Consider the following 13,887-nt stretch of genomic DNA (forward strand, 5'->3'; position numbering starts at 1 on the left):
ACCTAAGTGGGCAAGAGATTATTCCCGGGGCATTCTTAAATGTGCCTCATTAGAAGTGTTTATACCATCTCATGAAAGATATTTCAATCTAGGAGCCAAAAATTATCTTATTCTATCTTTCCTTCATAAAAGCTTGGAGGAGCCTAAAGTAAGGTAACCATGTGTCTCTCGTGTAGTTGGATCACGGATTAACAATCCTCACTTTGAGATATTGTTCACGAAAAAGGGTTTAGGATTATGGAGCAGATGTTTTAGGGCTTCCGTGGTGGCTCAGATGGTAAAGAATCTGCCTGCAATGTGGGAGACCCAGGTTCGATCCCTGGGTCAGGAAGATCCCTGGAGAAGGAAGTGACAACCCACTCCGGTATTCTTGCCTGGAGAATCCCATGGACAGAGGAGCCTGGCAAGCTACAGTGGTAAAGAACCCACCTGCCAATGCAGGTGACATAAGGGACATGGGTTCGATTCCTGGGTCAGGAAGATCTCCTGGAGGAAGGAATGCCTACCCACTCCAGTATTCTTGCCTGGGAAATCCCATAGACAGAGGAGACGGGAGGGCTACAGTCCATAGGATGGCAAAAGAGTTGGACACGACTGACGTGACTTAGCACGCACACACACAAAGAGGTCTTTTCTGAACTCTATGTAAAATTGCCCATCTCTGGCCCCAGTTACTCTCGTTCCTTTTCCTGCTTTACTCTCTTTATAAATTTCAACACCACTGATAATTATAGAATGTATTACTTGTCTACTTGTTTGCTAACACCTTCCTCTCAAAGAATGCATTGGAGCGGAGCCAGGGCTTTGTTTTGTTCACCTGGTTGTATATTAAAAGATAGTCATTGTTATGAATGCCCCCTTCCTGGTTCACAGATTCACACCTGTGAGCTGGCAGAAGTTTGAGGTGTTGCACATACAAGCCGCATGGAAATTTTTTTTTCACTGATGACTCTAATTGATATCATTGAAGAAACGGGTAATCTAATTTGGAGAGTGAGGTTCTTTTGCACATAAGTGATATCTATCTCACGAAGAAATGTTCTCTGAAATCATTGGAACAGATAAGTACCAAGGGTTATATTGTCATTCCCATTTCATGATAACTCTAAAAAAGTGAGTGTATAACATGTTGTTTTGATTACTAGTTTATGTAACAGTTTTTACTAAGTTGATTCCAAAGCAATATGTTCCAAAATGGTTTATATGAGGACACTAATAAGCAGCAGATCAAGCAAATAGACGAACTGTTATTTGGGCTGCTAACATGAATCGTTTCCATTGTCATTTTGAAGACTCTCCAAATTCTAAAATCTAATAAGGCTCAGACAAACCAAGAGTTCTAAATTCACAAGTCAAATCAAAGGCAAAGTCATCAAATGCAAGGCCTTTACCCTTTACCTGAGATAAGAGGGAGGTTCAAGAGGGAGGGGACATATGTATATCTATGGCTGATTCTGGAGAAGGCAGTGGCACCCCAATGGCTGATTCATGCTAAGGTTTGACAGAAAACAAAATTCTGTAAAGCAATTATCCTTCAATTAAAAAATAAATAAATTTTTTTAAAAGGATCCTTTCAAGGACTTCACTGATTTGCATTTGATAATCAAAACAGCAGACAAATGGGGAAAACATCAGCCTTTCTTGTTTGAAGTCACCGAACCAACTCTGTTTCTTAGGAGAATGAGAACTGCAGAAATCTTTTTATCTTCAGATAAAATGCACATAAAGTCTAAAAGGAATCTAACAGATGTTTACTTGTAAGTGAATAGATATCCTTAAATTGTTTCCCGATTACTCTGGGATGTAACATGAGCAGATTCTTACTAGATTCCTAAAGTCAAGAAAATCATAAAATTTAAAGTTAGCTCTGTTCATTAGAGGTCTCCTCTGGGAGTAATGCACAAATCAGTCTTCACTCTTAAAAAATCAATTAAGACAGTATAGAACAGTTAAGAAGATTTTAAGTGGATGACGGCAAGAGTGATTAAATAAACAGACCCATAAAATAAGCCTGAAGTAGTAAATATGTTCTTGAAAAATTGATTTCCTTCACAAATTTCTCAGAAGTAAATTTAAATGTTCATTATTTGGCCTATAATATGAGAAAAAGGGGATCATAGAGGGAAGAACTAGAATCAATTAATAATAGATATTTATTTAGCAGCTACTTGTGTCCACAAAGATCTCTGGGGATACAGATATATCTCCATTAGGTTCAAAAGTTGTCAAGAGAAACATAGTCGGCAAATGCCAAGTTTAAACAAGTTTCATATGTAAACAAATGTAAGTGCTGGGGACCTGGAGTAGTGAGGAGAGTTGCTGAGAAAAGGAGGGGTTTGAAGGGAAGAGAAGGAAAAAATTAAGAAAGAAGGGAGAGATGATAAGTAATGAAATCTTTGCAGACAGATATGGCCCCAAACTTCAAGGAGGGCTTCCCAGGTGGCTCAGTTGTAAAGAATAAGCCTGTCAATGCAGGAGACACAGGTTTGATTCCTGGGTGGGATAAATTCCCTAGAGAGGGATATGGCAACCCACTCCAAAATCCTTGCCTGGAGAATCCCATGCACAGAAGAGCCTGGCGGGCTATAGTCCATGGGGTTGAAAAAGAGTCAGACTCAACTTAGTGACTGAACAACGACAACAATAAAGACTTCAAGGAGACCCCCAAACTTCAGATTACCTATATGGGCTATGAGAAATGGTTGTAAATATACAAAGAAAGAAAGATGAGAGTTAGAGTAAGTGTAAGACAGAGAGAAACACAGTGTTGCGAGTTGTTCTGCATTCCTTCTTTCCTTCATTTGACGAGTATTTGTTGAGTACCCATTTCCAGGAGCTAGGAACAATTCCAGACACTGGGTCTGTGGTATTAACAACAAACTGTGTGTCCTCATGCAGCTTCCATTCAGTGCAGAAAAATTAGTTAAAGGAAAAAAACATAAAGCTTTGGTTTAAAAAATGTCAGAAAGGAAAAAGAAAAGAAAAAGAAAGCCTGTGATGCTTTTATAGTACACATTCTCCATCTGGATGGCTGCTATTTGTTTTTAGGCATATTATTGCCAAAACTTTACTTATCAATTTCTTAAAATTAATCTTTATTATGTATATTCTCAGTGCTCTTATATTGAATTAATTTGAAGCACTGACTACTAAGAAGTAGGGTACAGAGTTTATCATTCCAAAACAAGTCAAAACTTGAAACTGCATATTTGGAAGAATTACATCTCACTAGGAAAAAAAAAAAAACTGAATTCTAAATATGATTATTATCACAAAAGACCAGAATTTCAATAACATTCCAATATGGATTTGTGGCCAAGCTTGTAATTCTCCTCAACAGTTCATCATTTCCCATTCAATTTCCCTACTATTTCTCTCTCATCACAATGTCACAGTCCTCTGTGACTTTACCCTCCAAATATTGACTCTGTAGCTTTCCTTTTGTATACATTTGTATATTGTCTACTAACATTACTTATTAGCCCTAGACCTCACTCCTTCTCTAATTAACACAAGAGTTTCCAGTGTCCCCTCCTGCCGATGACAGAATGTTGGAGCCTGAAAGCACTCTACCTAGAAATGCAGCCTTCAAAGCCATCTTGGCCTCTTGTTCCTGATCAACCCTCCTAAAGCAGGCACTTCTGGTGTTCTCTAATTAGATTCCTTCCATGGCTTACCACAACCTCCTAAAGACTGTCCAGACTTCTTTTTTTGAGCATTGAAGGCTGTCTGGTTTTTTGGTTTTTGTGGGGCGTTTTTTTAGGTATCGACATGGTTTTCAACCTTACCTTTCCCATTCATTGACTCAAAATTATTCTTTGAGCCCCTCTGACGTTTAAGCTGTGCTTGAAGGTTGGGTCACAGCCCTGCTCTCTAGCAGCCCTCAGTTTCATGGACTGCAGGGAAGAGTGGAGAGGGCATGGGACAAGGGCAGGGAGAACTCCTTAAGTGTTCAGAGTGGTGGTGAGAGAGGTTGTTCAGGGAGCACTGGACCCACGCATCCAACCCCCTCTTTTGCCTACCTTGCTGCATCAATGCTGATTAGTTTGTTACTAAAACATGGCTCTTCCAATGAGTCAACTCTGAGTGAACTCCTGGAGTTGGTGATGGACAGGGAGGCCTGGCGTGCTGCGATTCATGGGGTCGCAAAGAGTCGGACACGACTGAGCGACTGAACTGAACTGAACTGAACCGAAAACCTGGCTCACTCTTGTCAATGCTCCCTCACACTCTTCCTTCCTGAGAAAAGTGGAATATCTTTTCTCAGTTTTGCTCCAAACCCAAATATATCTTGGTCTTTCAAAGACTAGTGATCATGTCCTACTCTTTTCGACCCCATGGACTGTAGCTCGCCAGGCTCCCTGTCCATTGGGATTCTCCAGGCAATAATACTGGAGTGAGTTGCCATGCCCTTCTCCAGGGTATCTTCCCAACCCAGGGATCAAACCAGTGTTTCCTGCACTGCTGGCAGATTCTTTACTGCTGAGTCACTGAGGAAGCCCCTCAGACTAGATCAGATGCCAAATAATCTATGCTGATTTATTTCCTTAGTCTTCTAGTCTTAATATAGCTTGATTAGTTCTATTTCCACTCGCATTCTAATTTCATCCTTACTAGTATTAGAGTTTATTATCAAACCCATGTCTCTTACTACAACTGTATGTCTTAAGAACAGCAACTGGGATTATATCATATATATATATATATCCCTTGCCCAAATAGGTATTTGATGAATGTTATCCCAGCTAAAATAACAGGGAATAAATTGTACACCAAACAATTACAAAATGCAATAATGAGGGGATTAACTGTACAGTTGGATCCCCACATTTGTAGTAAAACTACTACACAAATTACTGTAAAAATTCACAACAGTGGAGAACAGAGCTACCACTAATAGACTAGGATCCCCAGGCTTGAAGGGGTTAAGCAGGTCTATCCAGGAGAAGGAAAAAACAATTCTTCATTTGCCTTCATTAAAGACTAATTTTAGGTCTCTTGGTAATTAAATGAACACATTGTTTATGCTCCATACTGCTTTCTGCTCTGAGTCTTGGAAAATGCATGAAATTTCCAAGAATTAAAGTTTCCATTAACACAAGTGCCAAATCAGGAGGCCTGACCTGTGGGAGAAAGCACATTTGTCTTTGCTGGCTCCTTTTCAAAAAGCTATAGAAAGATATTTACTATATAACCTTTCTTGTGCACAGTTGCTCTGTTCTATCATCCAGGGCATCTACACAAGAGGGAGAAGCTGCAACATTTCAGAAAGCCACCAATTACTAGCCACGGTTTGAGTTCTAAAGTGTTGACAGCAGTCCCCTGTTCGGGATAAAAATTTTTTTATCGGAAGAGACTTTGAGTGGGTTTTTTTTCTTCTACTTTTTTTTTTTTTGCTCGCAGTTGTGTGTGTGTGTGTGTGTGTGTGATTCCCTGAGAACCAGCTTTGGCTGGTGAAGAAATATACAAAGTGGGTTTCAGAACATCTTCTACTTCAGAACGTCTTCTACCAGACGGAAATTTAATGTAAATAATCACATGTACACATAGCCTGGACGCCTCTGAAGAATATTTGCTGATCTCTTTTTTAAAAATTTATTTATTTTTACTTTACAATTTTGTATTGGTTTTGCCATACATCAACATGAATCTGCCAGATGTATAGAACAGTATTTGCTGATCTCTATCTCTGGGTTTACTTGATCTGAAGTAGCACAGTTACCCACTCAGGTTAAAAAAAAAAAAATCTCTTTACGTCAATGCACTCGAACTCTAAGTTCTCTCCTCTGAGCTGGGAGCCTTTCAAATTCATGCTGGCGGCAGGGGGTCTCGGCTACTGGGGAAAGAGCCCGTTCTACAGGCCCCGCCCACCGCCGCCGCCCCTCCCCCCAGGCTGGTTCCCTAACTCCCCCGGACTCGCCTCCCCCCGTCACCCCCTCCCGGCCCCATCTCGGAATTTCGGCTGCCTCAGAGGGCTGGCGCGCGTCAAAGCCCGAACTGGGAGACTGATTTGTGGAGCATCACCCTCAGCTCCTCTCCCCGCAACCCCTTCTCCGCCCCCGGCAGCAGCCCAGGGCTAGAGCCGAGCAGGGGGAGGGGAAGAGCTACAACCATCCCCCTTCCTCCAGCCCGCCCCAGTGGGTGCAGATTCAATTGCACCTTTTATTACTTTAACTCTTCTCCCTAGGACACGCGGCCCCGGATCGGTCCCTCCGGCAGTCGCAGTTACCGCTCCCGTGCGCGGAGATGGGACAGCAAGGGACCTGTCCGCGGCCGGCCGGCGAGTGCGGGGACTTGCGGCCGCCCAGCCAGCGGCCCCGAGTCTGTAAGTTTCAACACTCCTCCGGGGGAGGGGAGGGGGAGGCTGAGCGCGTACCCGCAAAAGATTTAAAAGGTTGACAGCGTCGGAGGGATTTTCGGGGCACATTCTTTTAATGAACTCTTTACGCAGTCGGCAGGCTGTTATCCGGGTTTTTCTTGCAGCTTGTATGGTTGATCCCATTGTATTAAAGAAGTTCAAGTTATTACATTACGAGTTCAAATGGGAATTTTTTAAAAAACTGCAACTCATACTTCCTTCAAATGTAAAATACCTCTTCGTAAAATTACATAGCACACCGCTTATTAATTTGTCGAGTTGTTATTTGTACTGTGCAGGAGTGTCCACGGCCTTTTCTTTGCCTACTTCTAAAAATAACAGAAAAAGAATTCCCCCTCTCTACTTTTAATATTGCTACATCACGTGCATAGTTTACTGAAGAGATCGTGATACCAAGCTGGCCTCAGCTGTCCTCGCTGTCGTGGTACGCTTGGGTTTTTGCAGTAATCTACAGACGCGGGTAATATCAGAATTATCATTAAAGCTGCTGTTTACAGGAAGGCTCCTGACTTTAACTAAGGTTGTGCCCTTAAGTGTTCAAAACGATAAGGACTATTAAAACAGTTCTGGTTCAGACCAAGTAATTTTCCCGAGATCTAAGAACTCAATCACTGTAAGATCATACCTTTAGCTTTGCACGCCACCCGTAAGATACAGACACACCCCTCCATGCAAGGACGGAAGAGTCGAGAAATGGTCGCGGGGGGGGAGGGGTAGTTCTTAATCTTGGTTTCCCTCCCGCAGGACGAGTCTCGAGGGAAGCAGAGGCAGGTCGCAGACAGGTGCCTAGGCTGGCTATGGTGACGGGACGATGCTGGCCAGGAAGAGCATCATCCCCGAGGAGTATGTGCTGGCGCGCATCGCCGCGGAGAACCTTCGCAAACCGCGCATCCGGGACCGCCTCCCCAAGGCCCGCTTCATCGCCAAGAGCGGGGCTTGCAACCTGGCGCACAAGAACATCCGGGAGCAAGGACGGTTTCTCCAGGACATCTTCACCACCTTGGTGGACCTGAAGTGGCGCCACACCCTGGTCATCTTTACCATGTCGTTCCTCTGCAGCTGGCTGCTCTTCGCCATCATGTGGTGGCTGGTGGCCTTTGCTCACGGGGACATCTATGCTTACATGGAGAAAAGCGGGATGGAGAAAAGTGGCTTGGAGTCCACCGTGTGTGTGACTAACGTCAGGTAAGAAGGCGTTGGGCTGAGGCGGGGTGGAAGACAGTACAGAAAAATAGATGAAATTGCCCTTTCTGTCTTCTCTCTGTTACTTTGCTTACAGTGAACTAAAGACTTAATATTAGTATGTTCAGAAGCAAAAAAATAAAAACATAACAAAACAAAAAAGCGAATCTGATGTATTAAAATTTTGGGGGGGGGTGCAGCCTTGGATGAGGAGGCTTTGAAAATGTAGTTTCAATCCCGTGAGCTAGCCTTGAAAATATTATACTGGTTATTTAAAAAGGATTTCACTGAGTGCCTTCCTCAAAAAAAAAAAAAAAAAAGCACACATTTAGTTGTCAGTCTGAAAAGCTGCTGTCCATAGTTCCAGTATCCAAAAGGAAATATCTCTGATCAACAAAAAATGTTGTGCAAATGCTAGTAATGTTCCATGACTTCTCTTCCCGTGACATTTTCAGAAATAATGAAAAAAAAAATAGAAAAACACTGGTGAAGAGGGGATCTAAATTAAAAAAAAAAAATCCAGCAGAAATGAAGTAAATATTAAGCCCTTCTTTATCAAGATGATCTTGAATAGCTGATTGCTTGCTTTAATTCCAAAATTAAAAGTTATGTTAACATTCAGAACTAGAAAAAAGCTAATCTTTGATAGAAATTGGTCTAAATGTTTGACGGAAGAGATTATATAGAAGTGATTTAACATTGTGGTTTTCTCTAAAAGTTTTAGTAGGATAGGAAGGCAGTTCTTAGATTGCCCTAATTTTTTTTCTTATATCATAAATATTTCAAAGATAAGTGAATTTGGTTTCAGTGATTCTCTTCTCATATTTTCACATTGCCTAAGAACATTTACTTGGGGGTGATTTGTCTCTTAATTTTTTTGTTTAAAGATGGAAAAAGATGCAAAAGATTCAAAAGATGCAAAAATATTCACCCTGAAGAGAAATATTTGTAATAATACTAGCAATTTTTCCAGGACATTTTCTGAATAATATCCCAAATTCACAGAATTCATAAAACAAAGCAACTTGAACAGGAACCATTCTGTCAGGAAACTGGAAAGAATAAAACCTTTACTGATCCTGAAATGTGAAATTAGCATACCACTGCAAGAAGCAAAAACCCAGACTGTAAACTTGCCCATTCTTCCCTTCTCTGACTAGTTGCGATGCCAGCTTATCAAAATGGGCATGTAATATTTGTCACAGAGATCACATACCACAGGTTTCAGCTCAAATTTTGAGGAGAGAAAGCCAAATTGAATTGATCCATTGCCTTTACCATCGAGTTAGATATTATTTTCTTGTCTTAAACTTGTCACACACTATTGTCTCAAAGAAAATACAGGTAAAAAAATGTACGTGATCATCAGTACACCAAATATAAAGGAAACAAAATACTATGTTTAACAGATATGTATAGGTCAGATATGATTATAATATTCCTCTTTAAGAAATTTATTGGCACTGCTATTGGTGAATCATTTTCCTATAGAGGTACACTTATAATAAACTTGAAGTAGACTCACATAAAATGAGATAAAAGAAACAGACATAATAAACCTTGAAAAATAAATGACTGATTTTATTCACAAGATGAATATATTGGTTTTCCTTGTGGAAAAAGTCACTAGGCAATTGATTAAAGATACGTCATTACAAGGGAGATAGTTTCAGTGATTTTGTAAAATAACTTGACAGAGTGCTCTGGTTATTAAAAGCTGTTTTACTGCCAGCTTTTATTGTTCAACAGGAGGTGTTTTGAGGTATGTTCATTCCTCTGATGGATTCCTGCTGGTGTGAACATTCAATTCACTGTGAAAAATAGTGTTGCAGATACAATGAAACAAACTTGATTTTAGCAGTGTGACAATTTTAGCATTTTATTTATTCATTTCTCATTAGATGATTATCTAAACATTTTAAACTTTTTATTGAAATACAGTTGATTTAACTTTAGCATTTTAAATTTTACTTCTTACCTAAAAAATATTATTGAACATCTTTTAATGTTAAAAATCTTACTGGTTTTATTTTAACATTGTGGTACTATGTATACTTCAGTGCAATATAAATTTTAATCGTAACCAACTGTACATAATACTTTTTCACCAAAAAAAAGTAGAAACAGAAAATTTTCTATTTTTTTCCCAAAGGATATTTAAAACATGACTAATAATATGTCTATTTTTTTTGCATTTCCTTTCCTTTCATAAGTTCAATGTCCCACCTTGTCATCAAAACTGAAAATAACTTATTATAATGAAGATTTTCTAGTGTATCCAAATAATATTTAACATTCTCCTTCTAGGCTGGTTCACCTTCCCTTTCACGTAGATGACTTTCTAACATGAGTCAGAAAGTAAACCAACATATTTCTTCTTATTATTCAGCCTAACTCCCTCTGTAGCAGAACAAACCAGAAGCTAAAAACACTCATCTCTTGAGGTTGTTTAGCACAACACGTGTTCATTAAAAGGCTGAGTCTTGCACCATATAATGTTTGGAAGCAAGTTCTTTCATAAATAAATAACATACACAAATCACATATGAATAGTCTCTTAAGCCAATAAAATGAAACATCTGGGCATATTCATCATTACACTGCTCCCTGAAGCATGTATGTTGTTTAGTTGCTAAGTCGTGTCTGACTCTTGTGACCCACATGGATTACAGCCTGTCAGGCTCCCCTGTTCATGGGATTTCCAGGCAAGAATACTGGAATGGCTTGCTGTTTCCTACTTCAGGTTGTTATTTCCTACTTCGTGACCCAGGGATCGAACCTGCATCTCCTGCATTGGCAGACAGATTCTTTACCACTGAGCCACTGGGAAAGCCTGAAGTATGTATACATTATCAGAAATCAGTATTGTATCCGTGCCCCTTCTCTGGGGTCTCTTCTTATTCTTTGCCATAGTTTTGATTTATACAGTATATCTTATGTGTAGCTAGTGCAAAAAGCAATCGTGGTTTTCCATGAGTCTTTTTAGCAACAGAAAGGATAAGAAAGGCAGTTTTTCATTTAAAAGTTAAAGGAATCATCTGCGACATCCATTATGCTTCAATTAAATAAAAAATACAAATCCCTGATTATGAGCCTAGTAGAAAAAAAAAATCATCTTATGTGTGCTTGCTTACCATTCATGGTGCCCCACCAAAATATAGTGTGTATATTCAGAATCCAAATATTTAAACATTTTGCTCACTCATTGTGTGTGGCATTAAGAAACAGCTAATACTTTGACAGGTGACCTATCATCTATGAAATTAGAGAAGTTTGAAATTGGAGTGGAGGGCAGATGTGACTAAAACTGTTTCTATTAAGAAGCCACAGCAGTAAGGGTTATGTACTTAAGTGAATAAATTAAAGAGAAAGATGACCAAATGTGGTGCTTCTCAATTAGGGAGATAAATCAGAATTATCTGCAAGCTTTTTGAAAGTCTTGCACAGGTCCACCCTAAACTACCAAATCAGTGTTTACACTGTGATCAGGAAGAGACGCACAGTTTGAAAAATCTTCCCAAGAAAATCCCGACACATGTTGGCCCCTTCCTTGTGTCTCTTTCAGAAACTAGGCCAGAAATGAGAGGATTTGTGCCCTTATTATGATCTTGACACAGTCACTTAATAATCTTTACCTCAAATCCTTCCTGTAAAAGCATCAGTATTCTCTAGATCACTTAGAGAACAAAGTGAAACAATCAATAGGAAAACGTTTGGTTCCAAATAGCACAACATTCTTTTTTTATTTTAAAATACTAGTATTTTGAAGGACATGTTTTGTACCACTCTTTAGCACTGTGCTTTCTCTATATAAGGTACATAGTGTTCACTAATGAATATGATTTTAAAGGTTGTAAATAATAAAAAGTTCACTCAGGACTCAGTATGTTCCACGTAACTTGAGTCACTTAAACACAGCTTGGCAATAAATAATAGACATCGGCTTGAAGGAGTTTAACAAAATAAACTATGCCTTTGTGAAAGTGAAGGGCTTCCCTGATAGCTCAGTTGGTAAAGAATGTGCCTGCAATGCAGGAGACCTGGGTTCAACTCCTCAGTCAGGAAGATCCCCTGGAGAAGGGATGGACTACCCACTCCGTATGCTTGGGCTTCCCTTGTGGCTCAGCTGGTAAAGAATCCACCTGCAATGTGGGAGACCTGGGTTCGATTCCTGGGTTGAGAAGATCCCCTGGAGGAGGGAAAGGCTACCCTTTCTAGTATTCTGGCCTGGAGAATTCCATGGTCTGTATAGTCTATGGGGTTGCAAAGAGTCGGACACGACTGAGTAACTTGTGCTTTCACTTTTCACTTGTGAAAGTGAAGTATTTCACAATGATACATGCAGATAAGAGAGAAAATGAACAAGTGCTTGTGTTTAGAATAGGGCATTTGATACATTAAGTTGGCTAGTGTTTCCAAAAGTACTTAATAGCCTTTGGACATGAACAGGTGAATGGATAAAGAAGATGTAGTACACACACACACACACACACACACACACACACACACACAATGGAATATTACTCGGCCATTAAAAAGAATGAAATAATGCCATTTGCAGCAATGTGGATGGACCTAGAGATTCTCATATTAAGTGAGCCAGACAGAGAAAGACAAATATCGTGATATAGCTTATATGTGGAATCTAAAAGTATGATACAAATGAACTTCTTTACAAAAGAGAACTAGTTTCACAGATGTAGAAAATCAGGTTATGGTTACCAAAGGGGAAAGGAGGGGAGAGGAATAAATTAGGAGTTTGGGATCAAAATATACATATTACTATATACAAAACAGATAACCAACAAGGACCTACTGTATAACATGAACTATACTCAATATCATATAGCCATCTATAAAGGAAAAGAATCTGAAAAAGAACATATATAACTGAATCACTTTGTACCAGAAAGTAACACAAAATTGTTAATCCACATTACTTATGAAAAAAATTAGCCTTTGAAAAAGAACATGAAAAATTCAGCTTCAGTGTTATTTCTTGATTCAAAAATCTGAACTGATGGCACTCTTTTCTGATCTCATTCCTTACAGATCTTTTACCTCTGCCTTCCTCTTCTCCATTGAAGTTCAAGTGACAATTGGATTTGGAGGGAGAATGATGACTGAGGAATGCCCTCTGGCTATCACAGTCCTGATTCTACAGAACATTGTGGGTTTGATCATCAATGCAGTCATGTTGGGCTGCATTTTCATGAAAACAGCCCAAGCTCACCGAAGGGCGGAAACCTTGATTTTCAGCCGCCATGCGGTAATCGCCGTCCGAAATGGCAAACTGTGTTTCATGTTCCGCGTGGGGGACCTAAGGAAAAGCATGATCATCAGTGCCTCTGTGCGCATCCAAGTGGTCAAGAAAACCACGACCCCAGAAGGCGAGGTGGTACCTATTCACCAACTGGACATTCCTGTTGACAACCCACTTGAGAGTAATAACATTTTCCTGGTGGCCCCTCTGATCATCTGCCATGTGATTGACAAGCGCAGCCCCTTGTACGATATCTCGGCCACTGACCTGGCCAACCAAGACCTGGAGGTCATCGTGATTCTAGAAGGAGTGGTCGAAACTACTGGCATTACTACACAAGCTAGAACCTCCTACATCGCTGAGGAGATACAGTGGGGCCATCGCTTCGTGTCCATCGTGACCGAAGAGGAAGGTGTGTATTCTGTGGATTACTCCAAATTCGGCAACACCGTGAAAGTAGCTGCTCCAAGGTGCAGTGCCCGAGAGCTGGATGAGAAGCCTTCCATCCTTATCCAGACCCTCCAGAAGAGTGAATTGTCCCACCAAAATTCTCTAAGGAAGCGCAATTCCATGAGAAGAAACAATTCCATGAGGAGGAACAATTCCATCCGCCGGAACAATTCTTCCCTCATGGTGCCCAAGGTGCAGTTTATGACTCCCGAGGGAAATCAGAACACTTCTGAATCCTGACAGCAAGACAACCCCCAGAAAGTCTTTGATCCGCTGTTGAAGAGTTTCTGCAGGGCATGGACAGATTGCACTGGAGCTGAAACACAATAATTTGTCCTTGTTTATCTTATTACACTAAATGATATGCATATTCCAACAGCAGCACTTTCTGTGTCAATAAATGGTAACTCACAAGGTGGAGGGTTCCTGTCTTACACTTGCTTCACCCTTGCAATATCACCCTATCACCCTAAGTGATAGGCTTAGGTTATACAGAGGAAATGCTCTCATTTCTGTCCATTTGAAACACAGGAATTACAAGAATAGAAATAGACCTTGAATACAAAAGTGGGTCAAGAAATGATACTGCTTGAAATGCTTAATGGGTGACATC

General features: G+C 40.3%; 1 protein-coding gene across 1 annotated transcript; it reads left to right on the plus strand.

Moving 5' to 3' along the window:
* Positions 1 to 6,040: 6,040 nt before the first annotated feature.
* Positions 6,041 to 13,676, plus strand: KCNJ8 (potassium inwardly rectifying channel subfamily J member 8). The gene is made up of 3 exons (XM_052640445.1): positions 6,041 to 6,325; positions 7,124 to 7,564; positions 12,614 to 13,676. The coding sequence occupies exons 2-3, from the start codon at positions 7,191 to 7,193 to the stop codon at positions 13,512 to 13,514; spliced, it is 1,275 nt and encodes a 424-aa protein (XP_052496405.1). The 5' UTR covers positions 6,041 to 6,325; positions 7,124 to 7,190; the 3' UTR covers positions 13,515 to 13,676.
* The last annotated feature ends 211 nt before the right edge of the window (positions 13,677 to 13,887 follow it).

Source organism: Budorcas taxicolor, chromosome 5 (genome assembly GCF_023091745.1).
Source record: "Budorcas taxicolor isolate Tak-1 chromosome 5, Takin1.1, whole genome shotgun sequence".
Lineage (NCBI taxonomy): Eukaryota > Metazoa > Chordata > Mammalia > Artiodactyla > Bovidae > Budorcas > Budorcas taxicolor.